At 39.5% G+C, this 24411-nt stretch overlaps 1 protein-coding gene across 2 annotated transcripts in view; it reads left to right on the top strand.

Annotated features, from left to right (window-relative positions):
• The window catches only part of LOC148067014 (glutamate receptor ionotropic, kainate 2-like), a 150224-nt gene extending 127033 nt beyond the window's left edge, over nt 1-23191 (top strand). Inside the window, exons 15-17 of one of the 2 annotated variants that reach the window (XM_087806597.1) lie at nt 14093-14343; nt 14533-14560; nt 21673-23191. In XM_087806597.1, the coding sequence (XP_087662723.1) occupies nt 14093-14343; nt 14533-14560; nt 21673-21908 (515 nt within the window). In that variant the 3' untranslated portion in view covers nt 21909-23191. The remainder of the gene's footprint in view (nt 1-14092; nt 14344-14532; nt 14561-21672) is intronic. The other variant, XM_087806599.1, reaches the window with a different exon arrangement.
• Nucleotides 23192-24411: the final 1220 nt, after the last annotated feature.

Consider the following 24411-nt stretch of genomic DNA (forward strand, 5'->3'; position numbering starts at 1 on the left):
TTTTCATTAGGAGTTCTGAGACCTAAGGAGAGACAATTATTATTTTTTTTAATTTCTAGTCCATATGCTAGTACAAGATCTATGGTGAGGTTGAAACACTTAGTAGGTTCATGTACATACTGTCAGCCAATTGACTCTAGTATAAAGTTGAATGTAGTAGCCAAGATATCATTAATCATATCCACATGGATGTTAAAGTCACCAACAATTATAACTTAATCTGATGTAAGCACCAGGCCAGTCAAGAACTCAGTGAACTGAGACATTAATTCAGAATATGGACCAGGATGATGATAGACAGCAAAAAGAAGTGATCTCAAGGTTTTATGAGACATGCTTAGAATGATATGTTCAAAAGTTGAAATTGGATTATTGTCTAGTATCGGCTGATGAACAGGAGTGGAGGATAGCCGTGACCCCACCTCCTTGTGGAGCAGTAAAGTAAAGTTAATGTGGCTCGGTTGTGTTGATTCATTTAAAGAAACAATCTTCTATAGACAGCCATGTTTCTGTTGGGCAGGACAAGTCGAAGTTTTGATCTAATATGAGTTCATTAATAAGTGCAGCTTTTGGTGATGACAGGCGTAATCGGGTGTCTTTGCAGCCAACATGAATTATTATCTTACTCTACCTACGTTTTGCTTTAGCCAGCATCTTTCAATTTTATTCAGTATCGCCCGCTCTGGCACCAAGAATGCAGACAACTGTGCTGGGGCTTATTTAACGTTTCAAAGTATCTCAAGAGTCTCAACTCATTAGAGCTGGTTCCATGACAGGAATATTCAGTCACGAATCCCAACAGCACATCACTGAGATACATTCAAATACAGTATTTATATTTCACTGTCATCTTACATTAACCTTTTTAAATATTTTTAATATCCAGTTTAACTTAACTCCTCGGTGGAGTAAATGAAACATGATGGATCAAAAAAATTCTGCTGCAATATTATTAGTCATCATCGTAATATATTTAAACATGTAATAAGGTTAAACAGTAAATGATCTGTGAAATGGATTGACACAATTCAACAGCTAATGAAACAGCATGAAGCTAGAAAATAATTAATTAAGATGATAACTACAACATGAACAAGAAATCCATTGTTGGCAGCTAATAATAAAAATACAATTGTAAACATAAGAATACCTACCCTCATAGTTTGGAGATACGAGTCATCAGGTCAGCCAGTGTTCTCATTGGACACACCAATAAATGCTCAACATCTGAATAGGTATGATGAGGACAACCCTGGTAAAATAGCTTAGGTTGGATAGAGTGTCAGGCTTGGACTCAAAACAGGACTCAAGCGCAGAGAAGGATGGTTAGGCAGGCTTTATTCATCACATAAAAATAAAAAAATAAAAAATAAAGAATCACTCCAATGGAGCAAAACTCAGAAGCTACAAAACCCCTAAATTATCATCATAATCTGGAGCTGTCTGATAGCGACATTAGTGCGTTTGACTGTGACAGTTAGGGAGAGCGGTAAAGCAGGACGTTGTAAATTGCTTTCAACACTAGCCAGTTGATGTGTCTGTACAACAGTCTGTTCGGCAGGCGTAGGTCTGACCTGAGGTGCCTCCCCAGCCTGTCAGAGGTGTTACTTTGAAAACCTGATTGTAATGAAGGACTCAACCTAATGGAACTCTCCGTCAGACGACCAAACCATCTCTGGAGCTCCTACATATGCAGCAAGCCCAGCCGCACTGCTGTGTGAGCTGCTGCCACGAGCCCCAGGAGAGACATAACAGCGCCTGCTGTCCTCACATGACGCCGAGCTTCCAACAACTGCGTTGTCAGTCGGAGAATCGGCTGGATACGTGTGCCTGCGAGGCACGCATATCCTACCTCCATGTTCAGCAGTACCCCCAGGTAAACTAACTGCTGGACTGGAGTCAGAGCGCTGAGGTTCACCATGAACCCCAGGGAGGCAATATGGCTCAACACCTTCTGTGTGTGAGCGTGACTTTCTGCCTCTGACCTGGCAAGGATCCACCAGTCCTCCAGATAGGTCAAGATCCTCACCCCATTTGCTCTTGTTGTTGTTTCCAGTGCTGCCTCCACACACTTGGTGAAGTTCCTGGGTGCCGGAGATTAGCCGAACGGGAGTCGAGTGAATTGACTCACTCGATCCTCGAGGGCAAAACGCAAGTACTTCTGATGTCTTTGACTATCAGAATGTGAAAGTAGCAATGCTGTGGCTTCGACAAGGCTTGAATGCAGGCTCGGGTGAACGAACGAGACGAAACACTTTGGCATGTGACAAGGGAGACGTACTATTTAAACACATGAGGGTTATGGGAAACAGGTGGAAGCAATCAGTGATTAGGGATGACGGACAGGTGAGGGAGGAGCAGGTGACCTCACCACAGTGTGACACAGAGGTAAGGTTAGATAACAAAATTGGCGGCACTATTTTAATCTACTTTATTTGAAGGGTAAGTACCTGTACTTGAGGGAATTTGAGGGAGGTGTTTGTAGAGCCCTATCCGAGAGTCCTAGCCAGAAAACTTGACCGTGAGATGCTTAGACTCTCTCAAGCCAAAATAAATCGTGGCTCTGGTAGGCTCTGTAATCATAAAACATGTTAAACAAAGACAGGTCTTGAATCTGGCAAGAAAGAGTCACAGGTTGGTTTTTTTTAACAGACTCAGCATAAAGGACAAAAAAGGCAACAGGTTTAGCAAGTTCAGTTGCCCACCAACCAATCACCTCAGCTGCTCACATATACAATTGCACTGTGCTTATCTTGTGTCTGCACACAGAGACACACTGTACACACAAAAAAAAACACATTTTGGTTTGTCCCTAATTTAAATATTTATTTATTTTCTCACTGACACACCAAAGTTATTGTGTAGCTGTGAAGCAGCATGTGTGGGTGTTATTTGTGAGCAGGAAGTATCGAGGAGAGCTATAAACTTCAGCTAAGGTTGTCTGGTTAGACAGCTGTGACGAGGATTCTAGTCAGTTTGAAGATTAGCGAGAAGCATCGCAGAGTTTCCAGCTCTTTCTTTTTATTTACTTTTTGTTTGTATTTCACAGAATAAACATTATACACATACTTTTTCATTGCATCTCAGTAACTAAATTTCACTAGCGTAATGGTGTGGCCGATTTGGATTATACAGTAGACACATTTTGCTTATATTTACCCTTAACTTAGGCCTGAATGTGGATTGTGACCTCCAGTGGTGCCTCAGTAATGCTAGGCAAACACAAGAGAGTTGCAGCTTTATTAAAGCAGCAAATCTCACACCTCACTGAACAACACTGTGTGGCCCATAGAGAGGACTTGGGCATTCATGGTGCATGGAATGATGTACTTTTGAGGCATGATGTGAAAAATATTTGGTTCATTACATTATTTCAATATCTAATGTAAAGAGGGAAAAATGGTAGTCCTAGCAAAGATTCATGATGAGGATATATTGTCATTCAGGTCTCTGAACAAAGTTCAACGGCTGTTGTGGTACCAAGCTGTGAATGTTGTTCCAAAAAACTTATATTTGCTGGAAGAATACTGCAACGATAATGATGATCTTGTGGCAAATTGTTACAAAAACTGCTAAAACTGAACAAGTCAGTCAGTCCAAGGTTACTCTCATTGCTCAAGGATATTTATTTTGTAAAGGCTCAAACACCTTTGTCTTTCTTTTCAAAGACACATCCTGACTTTAATGAAAGGTCACTGCTTTGCAAAGATTAGGAAGTTGTGTTAGGAAGTTGAAATACCAAAACTTGAAAAGGACGTTGTGAAGTGACGATGAAGAGTTCAAAAGAGGGGATGAGGGCCTCCCCAGCTTGTTGCTGAAACTCAATGGATGACTTGGATGCTCATTTTCCAGGGCATGAATTAAGGACTTGTCACTCAAGTAAAGAAGTATGAGGCCATTCTTCAAAAGCCACTTTCTTTAGATTTCATTAACAGTGCTGAATGCAGAGAAGAACATAGTATATAAGGATGCAAAAACAAGTTTCATTCATCATATCCATTGATATGGTGGCTGCAACATTAACATGTGAGGAGCTAAAAGCTTAATGTGGCACATTTTAAACGCATCAAAACAGGATCCTGAAGTGGCCATTTTAGATTATCTGATGCCATTAACCTGGACAAGGTTGACAGCCAAACGAGAGATTGTTAATTTTCTCTGTTGTATGCTTTTTTCAATGGTGTAAATTATTCAGACTTGTGAGTGACAGGTTTTCTTTTTAGTTAATAAAAAACAAAGACTGTGAAATTATATATTTTACAGAGGTAATGGAATATTAAGTCAATAATCATTAAAATGTGTATATTTCTTAACAGCATGATTCACCCTGATCCCATATAAAGGACCTATTTCACACCCATTTTGAAAGGAGAGCTGGAAACCATTTTATTAATGCTATTCTGACAATTGCAAATGCGTAGAAGTGTGAAGTGTGGAAGACCAGAAGCCAGAATTTTGACAGAGTACTGACTTAACCTTGTCATTTTATCATCAGGCGAAATAAGGCGAGTTTCAGTTTTTTCCACATTTAACTGAAAGTTTTTTTAATTGTTTGATCTCTACCAAGCAATTGACTAAGCAGTTCAGCAAAATGTTATCAGCAAAAATGTTGTAAGAAACATCAGGAAATCTCTGAATGATTTTAACCCAGGGGATTTAAGTCGGCCATCTAGGAACAATGTGACAGACTTTTATTATATTCACACTATGTTTCATACACTAACACACTCACACATATGCACACACTTCGGGAACATAGCAACTTAGTTTAATATCAGGCAAATTTATAAAATTCAAAAATCAACAAACAAAACTTAACACTTAACGGAAACTTACCTGGTCACAGAAGAAATGCAGTAATGCGATCAAACCTTTTTAGAAAATTGAAACTCCAGATAAAGAGGTACTGCAATCTTAATAATAAAACACAATTCACACTTCAATCTCAGACCAAGAAGGGACAAATTTCATAATCAATATTCCCCTTGAGAACAAACAAAATATGACCATAGTGTATATTGGCCAAACAAGGACGACGCAGACTTCTTCCACAACTATTTTCAAATATTAATATTTTGCCCAGCTCTGATCTAATCATAGGTGGTAAATTAAATATCTAGATTAGATTATTTCTTAACAAGTAAATCTCTACGATCAATTATCTCTGAAAGAAAAATCCATTCCAATAATACTAGGCAACCATTCACAAGTCAAACTTGGTCTAAATATTAAACCAAAACTGAAGTGTTCCACTCAATGGAGGTTAAACACTTTATTAAAAGATAGGAATTTGAAAATCATTTTAAGAAAGATTGGGCCTTCTTTTCAACTAATGACACACCAAACATATCTGGGTCTCTTCTCCTGGAAACAGCTAAGGCTTTACTACACGCAAAATAATCACCTTTTCCTCAACACAATAAGGTTGACTGAGGACAAAGATAATATTGGAAAAATATTTAGTTAGAAAACTAAAAGAAGTAGAAGAATATTATTTAGACAAGCAAACAGATAACCCTCCTCCAGCTATCTACCTACTGTAGGGGAGTGGTTTTGTGTCCCAATGATCCCTGGAGTTGGTCAGGAACCAGAGAAAGAGAAGCTTAAAAACCCCTTGTGAAAAAAATGGTTAAATTAGATTTATTAAGTTTCCCTTGTCTGCACGCGGGTAAACTTGAGCCAGGCCTAGGGGTGCGGCTCAATGGCGAGCACCTGGTTGCCGGGAAAATGGGACTCCGCTGGGCGCAGCCCAAAAAGAAGAGACTCTGTTACCATGTGTGGCATCCTAGGAATGGGACCTTGACGAGCCGATCTTTTGTTGCAAAAGCTAGCTCTAGGGACAGGGAATGTCACCTTTCTGACAGGAAAGGAGCCTGAGTTTGTGCATAAGGTCAAGAGGTTCTGGTTAGATATATTTTTATTAACCTTGATGCACATTGTAGGCTCTCAAACCAGTTCTTTTGAGAGAGATTGAACACTTTCCCACTCTGTAGTTGGTACTGGGTAAAGGCACAGAGAAGGGGTAGCAATTCTTATTGCTCTAAGACTTGGTGCCTGTTGACAAGAGAATAGCCTCTCTTTGCCTTAAGGTGGGGAGTTCTGAGTTCTACGGACACTTCTGTCCGACTATCTCAAATCCATTCACTTGAATGATAACATACTGTAATTCACATCCACAACTAGAATTCCCATAAATGAATACTGCTCAGAAGGTGTTAAAACAGTTCATTGGAATTTCTTGTTCTCAACTTTATCAACATTTGGGTTTGGGGAATAATTTATAGGCTGCATTAAAATACTTCATACACTTCGCTTACAGCCACAGTCACCTGACGGGGTTATTTAAAAACAAACTTTAGGTTAAAAATTCCACTAGGCATGGGTGTCAACTGACACTGTGACACATGACTTGCCCCTCCTGCTCATGGCTACAGGTGGCACTTCTAGGTCTGTGTGCTCTCCAATACATGCACCCATGCAAACACCCAAACACACATCCACCAGAGAAGATACACACACCGTATGTTCTTACGCTCTTACTCTCATCTGTATTCTCTCCCTCGAATTGAGTCGACTTTCCTGAGTATTATATACATTTGCAATCAGGCTGTTAATTTAGGCAGTTTACCTTGCCACAGTGACCTTAAAGTATGCTCTTGGCAGGGCAATAGAGCTTGACCAGTCGTACAGAGTTTAAACAAATAAAGTAAATAATAAACCATTCATTCTCAAACTTAATAAAACTAATCCTCCCAACACCTCAATTGAAGGCTATGCAGCTCAAGGACCAATATTAAAAGTAACACAAGAACAAAAACTTAACTCAAACTGGCTATTGATGAAAAACTGTTATAGGACAATGGATACAACACCACTGGAGGAACACAATAGTTGTATACCCTGTGATTTTTTTTCTCTCCCTCTTTGTTACTGCTATGCAGAGCTGCTAAAATTTCATCCTTGTGAATTCACCCATCAGCCCACTGCCACAATCTCTGTGGGATGTTCCCAGGAGGAAATATATTCCTACTGAGAGCAATGACACATCATTAGTTGCTTTAAAAGCGCTCCTTTTTTTCCAAGCATCCGAACCTAAGCCATAAACACAAGTCAGAAGAATTCACTCCCACTTCTGTTTTCCTAACTGTAATGAATATTATTCATTATAAAAATGTAACATGTTTTACATTTACTGTTTACAAGCAATTCATGTCTAATTATCTTTCAAAATATTCAAAGGAGAGCATATTCTAGACAAGTTTAGTCTAATCAGACAGTTATCCCTTGAAACAAGGCTTAAATACCAATTTAGCTTTCAGTTTTTGTGGTGGGGTTGACACATTTGGTGCAACATGAAATAGAAACCGGCGATGTACGGTCCATCAAAACACGACCTTGCCGCCTTCCCCTTACTCATCGCGAGGCTGCAGAGAGAGCAGTGGAAGAAATGCAGCAGGCTGGCTTTATAGAACCGTCGGACAGTCCGTGGCCTTCGGGAGTGGTGATGGTGGCCAAAAAGAACGGCACTTGGATGACTTTCTGTGTGGATTATAGACTGCTCACCAATGTAACTAAGAAAGACCGTTACCCACTACCATGCGTGGATAAGTCTCTGGACATGGTCTCTGGCTCCATGGTCCATGGTCTCCTGGTTTTCATCACTGGACCTGCGAATTGGATACTTAAAGGTACCCCTTAGCCCAACCACAAGGCAAAAGACTGCTGTTTAGCAGGTTTGGGGGAAGAGAAGTTATCCACAGTGACCAGGAGAGGAATTTTGAATCGCAGGTCTTTGCTTGTATGTGTGACCGCATGAGAATGCACAAGACCTGGACAACAGCTCTACATCCCAAAAAGTGATGGTCTTGTGGAAATATTTAATAGAACCTCAATTCTTAGATTCCTTAAACATCTCTAGAAGGGGTTTAGCTTATACATTTCCAACATTTGCACAGAAAAGGGCCTCTGGCAATCACAGGTCCTCAGTTTTGGTCTCTGCAACGCTTCAGCCACCTTCGAGCGGCTCATGGACAAGGTGCTTGAAGGTATTCCCGTCAACAATGCCTGGTGTAACTGGATGAAATTCTGGTGCACGGTCGTGAGGAAGACACCTGTCAGCTGAAGTAGGAGACCCGTCCAGCTTGCAGAGGCACACAGACAGTGGATGCAGCTGAGTGGCAAGCACAACAGGAACAAGATCCAGACCTCCAGCCCGTGTTACACAAATAAAGAAAGGAGTAAAACCAAACAGGGAAGAAGTTGCAGGTATCTCAGTGGCAATTAAAGCACCGTGGACAATGTTTGATTAACTGAAAAAGGGCTTGAGGGCTTTGAGTCTGCAGCCAGCTCATTACACCGGTGATGAAGTCACATGCTGCCTCGGCGCTTGCAGACAGAGGAATATACACAACCAACACCACAACATGTGAAAACTCATGTGGCAAGTAAAAAGGTCTTAAACTCACTGCCAACAGTTCGATGTCTGGGTAGCAGTGTTGTTCCTTAATCGTGATGTGTCTGGGGATACACCACTTTTCATTCACAAAACCCGCCTCCCTTACCTTTCCTGCTCATCTTGGTGCAGTCTGCCCTTAATAAAGAAAATCAAGTTCAAGTTCTTTTATTGTCAAATATACACGTATGCAAGATGAAGTCTTGGTCCTCTCAGACCCACGATGCAAAACATGAAGTAGACAGTCGGAAGAACATTAAATAAGACATTCAAGAAAATAAATAAATAAATATAAATACACAACAAAATAAATAAATAATCAACAAACTTAAATAATCAACTAATAAACAGTATCAACAAAAACAACAAAGTTAAGGCCCAGGTAGTGCGAGGGAGTTGATTCTCCTCACAGCCTGGTGGAAGAAGCTGTCCTTTAACCTGCCGGTTCTGGCCTGAAGATTGTGCAGTCTCCTCCCTGACAGCAGCTTGATGTGTTGCAGGACTAGCCGCTCGAAGCTCTTTATGAGAATGGGAGTGAGTGCGATTGGAGGGTAATCGTTGTACCTTAAGGGGGGGACGACTTCTTCTGGACCTGGATGATGGTGGTCGCTTTGAGGCATGTAGGGACAACAACTTGTCTTAGTGACAAATTGAAGATATCAATGACAACATCTGTGAGCTCCTCGGCACAGTCTCTCAGGACACGACCAGGAATGTTATCAGGATCCTGGGCTTTGGTTGGGTTTGTGCGTCTGAGGCATCTCCTCACACTCTCTGGGGATATCGTGAGCACCTAGTCCTTAGGAGGTGGTGTTGTCTTCTTTGCCTGGGTGCTGTTGTTTGCTCTGAAAGCAAGCAAAGAAGTCGTTCAGCTGGTTCAGCAGAGAGGGGGAGCTGTCGCAGGTCTGAGGAGGGGGCTTATAGTCCATTATGGTCTACATCCCTTGCCACAGGTTCCTGGTGTCTCTCCTGTCATTTAAATGGTCAGCAATCTCTCTGGACTACTCCCTCTTGGCCATCCTGATTACTTAGGTTAGCCCTGGTCGTCTTCACATCCATCTGGTCTCCAGCTTTAAAGGCTGCGTTCCGAGCTCTTAAGAACCTGTAGACATCACTTGTCAGCCATGGCTTCTGGTTGGCCCGAATGGAGATGGTTCTGGTGACCGTGACATCATCCATGCACTTCCACATGCATGAAGTAACAGACTCCGTGTACTCTTGGAGGTCTGTAGTAAGTAAGTAAGTAAGTAAGTAATATTTATTTATATAGCGCTTTTCGAGACCAGGGTCACAAAGCGCTTTAACAATCAAAACAATACTCAAAACAGTACATACTTCAAAGATCAAGACAACACCGAGAACAACACAGGAGTTCGAGAAATTCAAGGAAAAGCCTGAACAAATAGAAACGTCTTAAGATGTTTCTTAAAGGAGTCAGTAGACTCCATCAAGCGCAAAGAGAGAGGAAGATTGTTCCAAAGCTTAGGAGCAACAGCCTGAAAAGATTTCTCTCCTCTGGTCCTGAGCCGTGTGCGTGGAACCATAAGTAGATTCTGATCCACAGACCTCAGAGACCGAGCTGGGGTGTAAGGCTGGATCAGATCAGTGATGTAAGGAGGAGCCTGACCATGAATAGCTCTGAAAGTAAGAACCAGAATTTTAAAGTTGATCCTGAAAGAAACTGGAAGCCAGTGAAGAGTTTTAAGGATCGGAGAAATGTGAGTTCTCCTACTTGAGCGGGTCAGAATTCTCGCTGCAGAGTTCTGAATCAACTGCAGACGAGACACATCCTTCTTGTTAAGACATGAAAACAAACTGTTACAATAGTCCAGACGAGAAGAAACAAACGCATGGATTACAAGCTCCAGATCATGTTGTGACAACATTTTCCTAAGTTTAGAGATTTTTCTCAGTTGAAGGAAACAGTTTCTGGTCAGTTTTCTGCAGTGTTGAACAAGAGACATGTCTTTATCGAATTCAACACCCAGGTTTCTCAGGCTCAGTTTGACAGACTGACCTAAGTCACCCAAGTACTGACTCAACCCTGGAATCTTATCATCAGGAGCAATCACCAGAGTTTCAGTTTTGTCCACATTAAGCTGTAAAGTGTTTTCACTCAGCCATTGTTTGATTTCTAGCAAACAATTGACTAAGCTGTTCAGCCTTTGGGGCCCAGTTGGGTCAAAAGAGCAGTAGAGCTGGATGTCATCAGCAAAAATGTGATAAGAAACATCTGGAAATCTCTGAATGATTTTACCGAGGGGAATCAAGTACAGCAAAAACAATAAAGGACCCAGAACAGAACCTTGAGGGACTCCACACAACAGATCTGCTGATTCAGACCTCATTTGATTGGCAGATACACTAAAACTGCGCCCAGAAAGGTAAGATGAGAACCATTCTAACACAGACCCAGACAGTCCCACTTCATCCCTTAGTCTTCTCAGCAGGATCTGGTGATCAACTGTGTCAAAGGCTGACGACAGATCCAAGAGAACCAGAACAGTGAATTTACCAGAGTCAGCCGACATCATGATGTCACTGGACACTTTCAATAAAGCTGTCTCCGTAGAGTGATGTTTACGGAAGCCAGACTGAAACTTCTCATGGATGTCGCTCTGATCCAGGAACAAAGACAGCTGCTCGGACACCACCTTCTCCAAGATCTTGGACAAGAAAGGGAGCTTAGAAATAGGCCTGAAATTACTGAGGTCAGTTGGGTCTAAGCCTGGTTTTTTGAGCAGAGGCTCCACAATGGCATGTTTAAATGCATTGGGAAAAACCCCTGTGGAAAGGGAGAGGTTCACCATATTGGTAACCCAGGGGCCAATTATATCAAATACTTTGATAAAAAGCCTACAAGGAAGGACGTCATCTGAGCAAGAGGAGGGTTTCATCTTGTTCACTAGTGCTGAAATATCACCCAAAGATACAGCAGTGAAGGATGACCAAGAGGAGGAGATGGGCTCAGAGACAGTAGGGGTTCCCAACAAAGGGGGAGAGATTTTCTCTTTGATCAATTTAATTTTGTCAATGAAAAATCTCAACAATGCATTGCTGTCAGCTTCACAGAAGACCGGCGTGATTTGAGGAGCAGGAGACACGAGAGAATTAATCGTGTCAAACAAAACTTTGGGGTTTTTCCTATTTGCTGCTACCAGTTTTCTGATGTAATCAGATCTAGCAGTTTCTACCATCTCATTGTAAGAAGTCATCAGATCCCTGAGGTGAAGTGTGTGCACCTCAAGTTTAGTAGACTTCCAGAGACGCTCAGTCTTTCGACAAAGTCTCTTCAGACTCAGGAGATCTTCATTTGTCCAAGGGCACCGTTTTTTCTGAATTTTCAAGTTTGATTTAACAGGTGCCACTTGATCCAGTATTTCAACACAATGATCAGTGTAACAGTGAATCAAACTGTCCACATCTGGACAGTCATCAAAGGAAAGACGGTCAAACATAGCAGAAAAACTGTCTGCAGTATCGGCTGAGATGACACGCCTCTGAGACCTAACTTTCAAAGGCTTAGGTTCAGGGATGAAGTCCAGGTTGAACAAGACAAGAGAATGATCACTCAGATGGACATCATGTACAGATACATTAGAAATGTTCAGGCCAAGAGTAAAAACTAAGTCTAAAATGTGGCCTTTTTGATGAGTGGGTTCAGAAACATGTTGCTCAAAATTAAAGGCTTCAGTTAAAGTTAAAAGTTCTTTAGCAGAACAAGATGTGACGTCATCAACATGAAGATTAAAGTCTCCAAGAATAAGAACAGATTCCATCTGAATAATGGAAGATAAGAAGTCACTAAAGTCTTTCAAGAACACCGCCGCAGGACCAGGCGGACGGTAGATTGACACACAATAGAAAGGTCTTGTAGAACCAACCAAGATCATCTGAGACTCAAAAGAAGTGAATTCCTGTGTCTGAATCACTTTGCAAGAACAACTCTCCCTAAAAACAGTAGCAAGACCTCCTCCACGACCAGAGAGGCGAGGCTTCCCCAGGACAGCGCTCCCTACTGGACAGAGTTCGTTCAGATGAATAAACTCTTCCTCTCTCTGCCAAGTCTCAGAAAGACATAATAAATCCAAATTAACTCTTGTGAAAAGATCATTAAGAATAAAGGATTTATTAGTAATGGAGCGAACATTAAGAAGTCCCACATTCAGCACCGATGACGTCACTGACGACGCCATTGTAGTGCCATTGTAGGTGGCTGCTTCTCCGAACAAAATCCATCCAGAGCTTCGATTGCATCCATGTGCCGTCAGCCTCAGCCACGTCTCAGTAGACATCAGCATGCTGCACCGGCGAAATTGCGGATCTAGCCTGGTCGCTGCCACAAGTTCCTCCATCTTGTTGGAGAGAGATCTCACGTTCCCCATGATGACAGACAGGAGCGTCATTTGATAAGCTCCCCTCTGATCCCGGCGTTTAATTCTGGCGCGGCAGCTAGTTTTCGTAAACCTCAGACATTCCAACTGGTAATTGTTATAGTTTCAAGATTCATTAGATTTCCTTATGTCATAAATTTGTAATTCAAAGAAAATATGTACCCTGCATTTTAACCCCCAAAATGCACTCCCTCCCCTGATTTATGCACTTACTCTCAGCGTAGCAGCAAAAGTACAGCCCAACAACTGCAACTTTTGTAAGTTAACATTCCCTTAAATATTAACAAGATATTCTACTAAGGTAACTTCTCATAGCAGACCTCGGGCACCATACGCAAAACTAAACGATCCTATATGAAAAACAACAATAAGCATAAGAAAATAAATTAATATTGAAATGCTAAATATATAAGTTATAAGCAAAGAAATTATATTTATCTGCCCACAACTATTGATACATTCTCACCGTCTCGGACGAAAAGTTATTTTTACTCCATCATGCATGATGTCGCGCTTGCGTGACTCGCGATACACCAACTACCGCTCTCGGAACTGCAGAAAAAGAATTAAGATGAATCTGTTCTGATTTGGTCTCGCCGTTGCTAGGGTACGATGAACTCGCTCCAGAGTTAACCTGTGATCAGGATCCAGGCCCAGCCATTTTGGGATGATTTTCCTCACAAAGTCAATAAGTCTTTGGCCACCTTCTGCGCGTTTACGAACACCAGACAATCTGAGATTCTTTCGTCTTCCTCTCTTTATTAAATCTTTTGCTTTGGTCGCTGATTAACTTTGTAATTGCCACTATCGATTCTTTGTTTTTATAATTAGCATTTTCGGGGTCTTGGATGCGGCATTTGGCTTCGTCGATCAGGCAACGTTGTTTAAAACAGTTTGGTTTAGTTTGATTACCTCATGTTCCAAAGCAGTATCCAAGCCCAACGTAGTTCCGAGGTCATTACAGCTCACCGAGTTCCTGCGCTACATTGGCCATTTTGTTGTTTTAGTCATTTTTTGTTTATTTAGTGAAGCTTACGTCCACAGGTCAAGGTTTCCTTTGGTTTGGTCGCTTGCAGTTTTGACAGTTCTTCTTTTGGGTTTTTTAAAAGCTGTCCACCGTCCTTTCCAAGGGATTATTTTTTTGAAAATAGCTCGCAGTTGTGAAGAGCCATTCAACTAAGCTGCTATCTTGATCGGGTCATGTCAAAGAAAAACTAAGTAGGTTTTGTGAATCTACTTTCCTCAGGGTCTCCATACAGAGACAAGGTCACCATTGCCATCCTCCAGCTTCAGGAGCAAGGAAAGCTCCACATGATGAAGGAAAAGTGGTGGCGAGGTAACGGATGTCCGGAGGAGGAGAGCAAAGAGGCAAGTGCCCTCGGGGTGCAAAACATTGGCGGAATCTTCATTGTCCTCGCAGCAGGACTTGTCCTGTCTATATTTGTGGCTGTGGGAGAGTTTCTCTACAAGTCCAAACAGAATGCAGAACTTGAAAAGGTAAGAGATGGCATTAGGTCTAAATTCTATATTGTATTTTTTAAACAGTTTTAGCAGCTTTTCTGTGCTGTTACAGAAACCTTTCTGGGCTCTGTATGTAAACACCCTAACACCATTCAAGTGTATTTGTGACAATATAAAGTAACTGCAGTAAGATAAGGGTTGGTTTTTTTGCATTTATTCATTTAGGCCCAATGGCGACAACGAGATAAGAAACGTGAGGAATTCTGCTGTCACCATGGACCCAAGCTAGACATTAACCACCGTCTCAAATGACACCAAGAGCCACTTGTGAAACATTTCCTTTTTATAATCTGAAAAGAAAATCAAAAAATACTCACAACGAATGTTTGTTTCTGTCTACAGGGGTGTATTGAGTCTGGGATAACATTGGGAAAGGAAAACATAAAAAAAAAATTAAAAGAAATGTGTTCTGGCCTTATCACTCACCAGATCACATGTGTTGCATTACGTTTGCTCTGCTGCATGGCTCTCCCCTGGCACTGTCCACCGACTCAGATCCTTCCAGCTTCCATTCCCACCCTCACACTACCTCATCCCATTGTTCATCTCGAGCATCACCAACACCTCACAGTCGTACCGAACAACTGACCAATGATATAGCAGAAACTTGCACTGCAAGACAAGAACATCACAGTGAGTGTATATATCTACCTATTTTTATATAGATATAGCTATATGTCACATTAAATATAAAAAGTAAATATGTCACATTTACTATAATATGGAATCCACAGAACACGCGTAGTAGAAACATGTGCATATACCTGTATGGTCATTTACACATTAGCTTTCAGTCAGAATTTCACTCTGATGCTAAAAGTATTTCACAAGTTGTTTATTTCAGTTGTTTATTTCACCCTGTTTTGATTAAAAACAAACCCTTTTCTTTGTCAAGGTGACATTAATTATTAATATGTATCATTCCTAAAAGTGTGTATAAAATTCACACTAAACAGTTTGATTTTGTATTTCATGAGCCAGTAAATGAATAAAATGCACCATCAAAGACTGGAGTGTAAACTTTTTGTCATGTTCAAAATAGCCAGTTCTTGGTATGGATTGTGTTACGTTTGAGGGTATTGGCCAAATCAGCAATTACTATCTGCGAAAGCGAGCACATTCCAGTGGCAGCCTTTGCTTTTCTGATGAAAGCTAATAAGATCTCCTGGGATGATGAGTTTAGTGAGTCCTTAGACTGGAGAAGACACATTTTACAATAATTGACAATATTTATAGCACAGTGCCGTAGCCAAGCCTGGAAATCCGTCGGTGATGAAGTGCTCACTGCTGTGCTGTGAAGTTGTTAAATATGCTCCTCAATTACCACTGGACTAAATGTGGCCTAATAATGAGCACTTAGATGAAGTAGCTATTTAAATGATGCTAATGCCCTGCAGATCACAAGGACGATATAAGTCTCAGATAATAGAGTAAAGGAAAGGAAGTAAATAATAATACATTCAGAATGCTGAATACATGATAGCCTTTTCTAATGTCACACTTATTGATTACATTAATTAAAACATTGTTTTAATGAGGATGATATTTATAATGTGTGATTATTATTGATGAATATAAACAAGCTTGACACCAGGGATTATTTCACTGCATCTTTCTTTCTGGAAGTTTGCTACAAACGGTTCAGGGAACCACAACTATACCGTGTATCTACGGGTAAAGTGGGGTGATTTATAGACTGTAATATTACCCAATCTGATCTCACATTTGTGCAAGATTATGATAACTATTAAGATAACATTTTTTTTGGAATAATTGTTTGTTAAATTATAAAATAATAGTCTCTTGTTGTAAATTGTTAAAGAAAAAAGTCTTGAATAAAGTGCAAATCTGATGTTTGCATTGCACTTGACACAGAACATCAATGACAAGTGTTACGCCAGGGTTAGTTTACCCAAAATTAACACATTTTCTACTCTCCCTCATGTCAATTAAGGGTTGAGATCATTTTTAGAGTAATGTGTTCCGTTTCAGAGCTATAGACAAAAGTATACGTCTACGCTAATGTAGCGACTGATGTTGTCTTTGTCTTTATTCAAAATGATGCACCTAAAACATCCAAATACCATCTTGTATTAAAGTAAGTAAGTAATATTTATTTATATAGCGCTTTTCCAGACCAGGGTCACAAAGCGCTTTAACAATCAAAACAATACTCAAAAAAGTATATACTTTAAAGGTCAAGATAAACTGATAACACAACAGGAGTTCCAGAAAATCAAGGAAAAGCCTGAACAAATAAAAACATCTTAAGATGTTTCTTAAAGGAGTCAGTAGATCATCAAGCGCAAAGAGAGGAAGATCGTTCCAAAGCTTAGGAGCAACAGCCTGAAAAGATTTCTCTCCTCTGGTCCTTAACCGTGTTCAGGAACCATAAGTAGATTCTGATCCACAGACCTCAGAGCCCGAGCTGGGGTGTAAGGCTGGATCAGATCAGTGATGTAAGGAGGAGCCTGACCATGAATAGATCTGAAAGTAAGAACCAGAAATATTAATTATAATAATAATAATTATTATAAAATTAAAGCCTCAACATAGTTAATATTATTTTATAACATAGTTAATATTATTTTCAGCAGACGCTGCTAGGACATTAGCCTAAATCTTAAAGTGCAACTAATGCAAAAACCCAACTCTCGTGACTTACAATTTTCAAATGTTGAAGTCTCTTTCTCCAAGTAGGTCCCTCATCATGACCTTGTTTTGAAGTTATTACTTTATATACAGGTTACAAAAATGGAGCCAATTATGACGTAATAATGGGCTTCTCTCCTCCTCCATCGCCCTCCTTCTATATTTATACACAAGTCCCTTCGAGGTGGAGATTAATGACACTGTGTGATAAACCTTTATGCTTGACATATCACAGTGGCCGTGGTTGTGCTAAACAGGATTTTATCTCCAGAAAACAACGTTTTTTTCAGTGGGCTGTTCTTAAAGTGATAGTTCACCTAAAATTCAACCTTCACAAATTTTCTACTCAACCTCATGTCAACTAAGGGTCGAGATTATTTTCTGAGTAATCTTAAGAGGCCTTGGCAAAAATGTAAGTCAATTTGAATCAAGCAACTGAGAGCCAATGGACAAACTTCCTCCAAAAAGACGCTAAAAATCATACCTATGCCGCCATACTGCTGGTATGTAATGTCCATCTTGTATTGACGCCTCGATGAGAAGATGTTTGAAAAGTAGCACGTCATATAAACTGGAAGTTCTCCGGGTAATATACGCTAGCGGAGTAGACACTAGACTGTGTGCGCTCTGGAAGCGGTCACACTATTTACAGATAACTTTCATAGGACTTACGTTTTTTAAGGTTTAACGTCTTGCACAAACAAGTGTAAAGTATAGACTTTTTTATTTACAAAAAAATTCCTTTCATTGAGGTTTCAATACAAGGATATTGTATATGAGCAGCATGTAGGTATATGGGTGTTTTAAGCGTCTTTTGGAGGAAATTTAACCCAGGGCAAACAGATTACTCTAAAAACAAATCTCAACCGTTAGTCAACATGAAGTGAGTAGAAAATAAGTGAAGTTTGCATTTTAGGTGAACTAACCCTTTAAGCACATTTTTAAATGTAAATCATTTAAGTAAAGGGAGTTTTGTACAAACTGATGAGACAATAGAGCTCCAATATTAATGTAAGAGACACTTAAATCAACACATTTATTTCCCTTCAAGTTTTTTCATAACAATTCTTCATATCGAGGCTTGTGTACAAGATGGACATTACAACTGAGCACCACAGTGGTATTTGGATGTTTTTAAGTGCGTTACTTTAGACAAAGATGAAGATGACGACACCTGAGCTCAAGTTCTTACGATAACATGGATTTATAACTCTATAAAATGCAACAGATTACTCTAAAAATATTCCCAACTCTTACTTGACATGAGGTAGGTAGAACTTTATTGATCCTACATGAGGTCTTCTTTGGGACTTTTTTTTTTCCAATTAGACACAGCAATACAGCAATTGTTCATAAAAATAAAAAACAATAAAATAAGAACAAGAACAAAGAGAAATAAAGAGAAAGAACAAGATGATACAATCTAAGTCTAAAGATAAAGATAAAGAACATAGATCAAAGACAAAGGATACAAAGACTAACATAGAACAGAACATCCAGATACTTTTACTCCACTCCTGCCCCCGAACTCAGAATTGTACATTTTGTAGGGTGGGGATATTGTAGGAACTATCACTTTAAATAAATATACAATATAATATATAAACAAAAAATGTTTTACTTTTAAATACGATTAAATATGCAGCAAATGAAATATTACAATGAGTTAATACTTTGTCTTAGAGGGAGACTCTAAATAGTAAAGCCTTCTTATACAAAACTGGATCGACAGCGTATATTTGATGATCTATTTTATGTCCCTCAAAACATTGTCTTTGTTCTTGCATTTGATTTATATTATAACGCTGTGAAATGGTTGTATTTTGTTACTTTCTTTGCTTGGCCCTTCTGCCCCCCCTTCCTTCTCAGCGCCTCTTCTGCTTCCTCCTCCTTCTTCTCTTCCCACTCCTCCTCCTGCTGCTGCTGTTCCCCCTCTACCTGCCTCCTCCTGAGGCTGCTACAGACTAACCAGGCTTCTGAGGGCAGGGACCACCAGCTGTGTGTGAGGACCTCATTTCATCCTGCCAGCACAAACACACTTTGCATGCTTGAGATCCTCGCACAGCTGCAGCATATTTCCACCCAAGAAAGAAAAACAAACAAAAAAAACACAATCAAAAGGGTTGGTATTTTTCCTGTTAGGAAGCCATACTAAGACCCTGTGGTTTCTTTGTAGCAAATGCATAAGCCTCACATCTTTTTAACTTCACTTAATGGTTCTTTTGCAAATTAAACCATGTTTCTTCATTGAAAGCAAAACATACTCTGTAAGGAAGGCATTAAAAGTTACTTTAAGTGTTAGAGAAATGATAGTGAAATTAGTTGAAAATAAACAAAACTTTATTTTCCCATGTGATTAAATATATGTTGCATTTGAAAATATATTACATTTAATACATATTCTGATGTATTGGCATCTGGGGTGCAAGTACTGGCATGATATTGTACTGTAAATAAAATATATTTGATGTTTTGAAACATTCTAGTAATACATCCTTTAATACATTGAAATTCAGATCTGGTATAAAATACTGTTTATACATTAAAATGAAAACTATATACAGTAATTGTTCACACATTCAGTATAGTATAGTTTCATATAATAATAATAATAATTAATAATAATAATCTCTATTTATATACCCATAGCAACCCTCTCTGTGTGAGTTAGAGGTTCTCTTAATAATTTATAATGACTGGAGCTTCAACATACAGTGTAATTGGACAGTTTGAAATAGAATAAATCTAACAAAGCTCCCTTCATTTGTTGAGTGGACTGAGATAAACACATGTTTTCCTAAATTATTTATTTTAGCAGAACATATGATCCTTTACACTCATGTTTGAATAACCTGCATTTCTGGCCTTTATTGCCAAGTAAGTTATCCTAAGCAGTTGCCGTAAGGTAGTTGGTGCCTATTGTGTTGGCACCTTTGGAATTTGGTGGTTGAACGCTGAGAGTATTGCTGTCCTGGAGCTAAAGAAGTAGGACCAATAGTGCTCTTGTCGGACTTCTGAGCCAGATGGTGCCGACAGGCCGACCAGTACTTTAATTTAAACTTGGATCTGGGAAGTATTTGGTAAGACTATGGAAACTGACTTTCAGTCAAGAGATTCTGGAGCACCATCAGGTAGTGATAAACTAAATGCATATGTCAAATGCGTAGCAAACCTAACAAATATAATGTGACTCATGAAACTGTTGACTTTTGTACACTCATGCATCGTTCACGGTCTGCAAGGTGCGAGTCTCAAGAAGACACAGAAGCAGTACATAAATCAGAATCCTTTATTGTCCCGCGAGGGGAAATTCGGTGTAAACTGTGTAATACAATGTAATAAGAAGAAATCAAAGACAACAATCAATCAGAGGTAACAATCTCATAAACAGCAGGAGTCCAATATCCATTATGAAACCACTCCAATATCTCACAGAATGTCCAAATCGGGGAAAAAACAAAGAATGAAACAGGAACAGTGAATTTAATAAAGAACAGAAAATGCAGAGGTCGAAATTGTCGGTGGGGGTTATACCAACTAGGAATTTGCTTTGGTACCATTTTGCAACATTAAACATGAAGCATAACAAATGTATATGCAGCTTATTACCAAACACAAGGGATCATTTGAACCTCCACAGTGGTCTGGCCAATGGTGGATAAACTGCGATTGCGGAGCAGCTGTAGCCGTGTGCCGACCATCAGGTTCATGGGGAGATAAAGGGTGGAAAGGGTGAGGCTTAAATACACGCGATTTAAAATGAGCTTGTTTGTTAATTTAAAGAAAATAGTTAATTTTTCAACAGTGTTCGTACTACCATCATTTAATCTGCCAGCACACAATTGGATTTAAACTCATTACAAACAAAAACTAAAATAAATTGTAATAAATACATTTTAGAAATGTCAAAATGGTAAACTAAATTCCTTTTTTTCTCATCATATGTTTTGGTAATACTAAACCCTCTCAGTGCCTGCATAAACACAAGCACACTATGAGAGATGTTAAAAGTGTTTAAATAAATACAGTAAAATCTATGTGTATCAACACATGAACGGTTATTATCGATATTAATAACTGATTGAAACCCAAAAATGCATGTCAAATCAAATGTCTCCCCAAACTGGTAAACTAATCCGTTGATGCTGTATTTTATAAAACAGAACGAGATGCCGCTGACAACAGAGAAAAAATAATGATCTTCATAACCTGTGGAGAGATTCTCTGCAATGTTTTACAAAAGTCCAAAAACAAAATCATTCATTGTGCAGCTTCAGAAGACAGAAGGCAAGAGGATGATGTGACATTTGGCTGATGTGTTGACATATTTTTCAATCTCTTCATTTGAAGTAGATGTGGGATAGAAAGTATTTACGAAAAAACCAAGAAAAACCAACTAACCACACCATACAGAGGGTCCTACTGTTGTTGGTCTGTTCCTGACCAGCATTCACATCCACTGCTTCTTGCATGCACTCCACCACTCCTTTTTTTTCATCCTGCTGTTTGTATCCGATGCCGTGGGTCTTGGAGATGATATGTGCCAAAATGGAGAAAGAATAGACATGACTTTGACTTGAAGGCTTCAGACGGTGGTGGGTGCGGCCCTGAAACACAACCTGTTCTCCTTTTGTCTCCTTCTTCCGTCTGCAGAGATCCTTCTGCAGTGCCATGGTGGGCGAGCTGAGGGTTTCACTCAAGTGTCAGCGCCGGCTGGATCACAAGCCTCCGCCGACTGTTGTTGTGAAAACAGAGGAGGTTATCAACATGCACACTTTCAACGACCGAAGACTGCCTGGAAAAGAGACCATAGCATGAAGGGGGATCCTCCATCTGCGACACACTCCTGCCGGGAGGACACAGCGGGACAGTCTGGGGGGAGATGGTGATAACGTGTTGCGAGAATTGACTTCTCTTTGAGGCATAGCTGATGTGCTTTTTTAACGGCGGTTGTTTCTTTCTCTTGACTACAAACTTGTGATAAAAAGATTGGGCGATATTTCCTGTGGAAATAGCTTGGTTGAAATGTCAGCAAGTTACCTCATCATTATGACCACCTCAGACAAACCTTTTTTTCCCACTAATTTTTGTTTCACTGAAATTGTTGATAAAATATGACCCTACCCCCCCTCCCCCCCAAAAAATATTAAAAAAAATAAAAATACAGTGAGTACAGCTGATCTCTAAATGTACAGCAATGATATCTGCTTTGTCACGTATTATATTGAACACCCTACATAGTGGCTCTACTGTATATCTTCCATTAGGCAATAAGTTCCATGTATTAGTTATTTTAAGTACTGAGTACTTGCACTTTTATGTAGTTATAAAAGGAGCGCAATATAATGCAGGGGTTGAATAGTTGGCTGTTGATGTCTAAGTAAATGCAATGGTTATATCAAAATATGATGATGATTAATGAGGAAATAAGGTGCCATGAGTGTGGCTCAATATCAATCCGCACCAATCACTACAACCGCATACTCTTATTTATTCAAATTATCCGTAGTTTTATTTTTAAAGATCCTTATTTATTTTGAACCAGACATGATTTCCATGGTAACAACTCATTTCACTCTGGGTGCAAACACATTTTAGCAGGCTTTAAGTGTTTATCATTGTTTTGTACTCCACCCTGCTTCTTTCTTTCACCTTAATGTTTCTTTGTGAAAATGCAATTTCTATGAATCAAATGTTTTGTACAAGATAAAATGCAACTTTTTGTAATAGTTTTTAAGACAAACTGCCCAACCCAGTGTGTCAAAGGCAGGCAGTTAAACATCTACATGTTTCGCACCCAAAAGTGCATGTTGCACTTGCACTCTGTGGAGAAGATAAAGTAGAGATATACTCTACAAATATAGATTTGAAGATCATTTACAATAATATTTTTATTGTGTTTGAGAATTATGTTTTAAAACAAAGGTATTTTTAATTCACATGACGACAAAGTATGGAGTGGCACAACTGTGGAGGACTGCCCAATGTTATACACACCTGATCGGTGATAGAATGTTAGAACTCTGTGATGAGCAAATTGTGTGTACATGGTTATTTATTAATAATAATAATAATAATCTTCACTTATTTTTAACTTGTTGTGAAACCCAACTGAAGTACACAGTTCACAATTTTAGCTGGGTGCACAAGTTTAAATAAAACTAAAAACTGCTTACAACTTTTGACCTTTTGGCCTCTTTATTGTGTTGGAAAATGAATGATGATGGAAGGAGTCATGAGGGTTCAAGTCATCAAGTAAGAAATGATATTAAGAGAGAATCTGTTTATCAGTTGACTTACGCAGATGTCTGTCCTTGTCCTGAAATGGTCATTTCCTCACATTAGCTAGTTGCCAAACAAGCAATGGGCATTGGCTAGCCTGGACATTGTTTTCCATTAAGTCCTTTATATATGATACATTAATTATTTTTATGTACATTTTTTTTTAAATAAAGTGACATTTTTCAGGCTCAAGGTAGAACTGATCCTGATGAGTCCAGGACGTCTCCCGGGTGAGGTGTTCAGGGCATGTCCCACCGGTGAGAGAAAAGGTAGACCCGGGATACGCTGGAGAGACGTATGTCTTGGTCAAGTTAAGCCCGGGCCTCCTTACTAAAGCCGCTGCCCCTGCGACCCAGACCAGGATAAGCATTTGAAAACACGGCGAGATGACACATCTATATATTGTAACAGCTACAGCAACACTACAGCAACAACTCAAATGTACACACTTAAAATGTAACTATGCAGGTATAATTTGCAGCTATAAAAATATGAAAGAAACATTAGTATAGTTTGTAAATGTACTCATACATGAACAAATTAAAATATTTTTATTGAGAAGTTTTTAAATTAATTTTCTTTTTATATTATTAACATACCTTCACCAGTGATGCTGCAGGTGCAGCTCTAGTCCTACCAAGACCCTGCCAAGACCTCAAGATAACACTCCTGTGACGAAACGCAGAAACCTTGAAAGGACCAGGCTCCAGGCAGACAATCTTCTTCCTAACTTATCAGGCCGAATGTAAATGTACATAATACACAGGAAAGCAGACTCAATTGGGGAGAGAAGATACAGAGTGTAATTTTTCATTAAGTGGCAGTAACAACTTAATTCGATATAAAATAATCCATTAAAGGTTTTTATATTGATGCTTTCCTTTGTCTTTCAGTTCAGAAGGATTGTTCTGTCGGCTATATTTAAATATCGCTTACACTTTGTTCTTTGTTTGTTCTTTTTCTTGCTTTTAGGATGTCTGCTGTGAACTGGAAATCCATCCATCCATCCATCCATCCATCCATCCATCCATCCATCCATCCATCCATCCATCCATCCATCCATCCATCCATCCATCCATCCATCCATCCATCCATCCATCCATCCATCCA

This window comes from Callionymus lyra, chromosome 13 (genome assembly GCF_982586985.1).
Source record: "Callionymus lyra chromosome 13, fCalLyr1.hap1.1, whole genome shotgun sequence".
Classification (NCBI taxonomy): domain Eukaryota; kingdom Metazoa; phylum Chordata; class Actinopteri; order Syngnathiformes; family Callionymidae; genus Callionymus; species Callionymus lyra.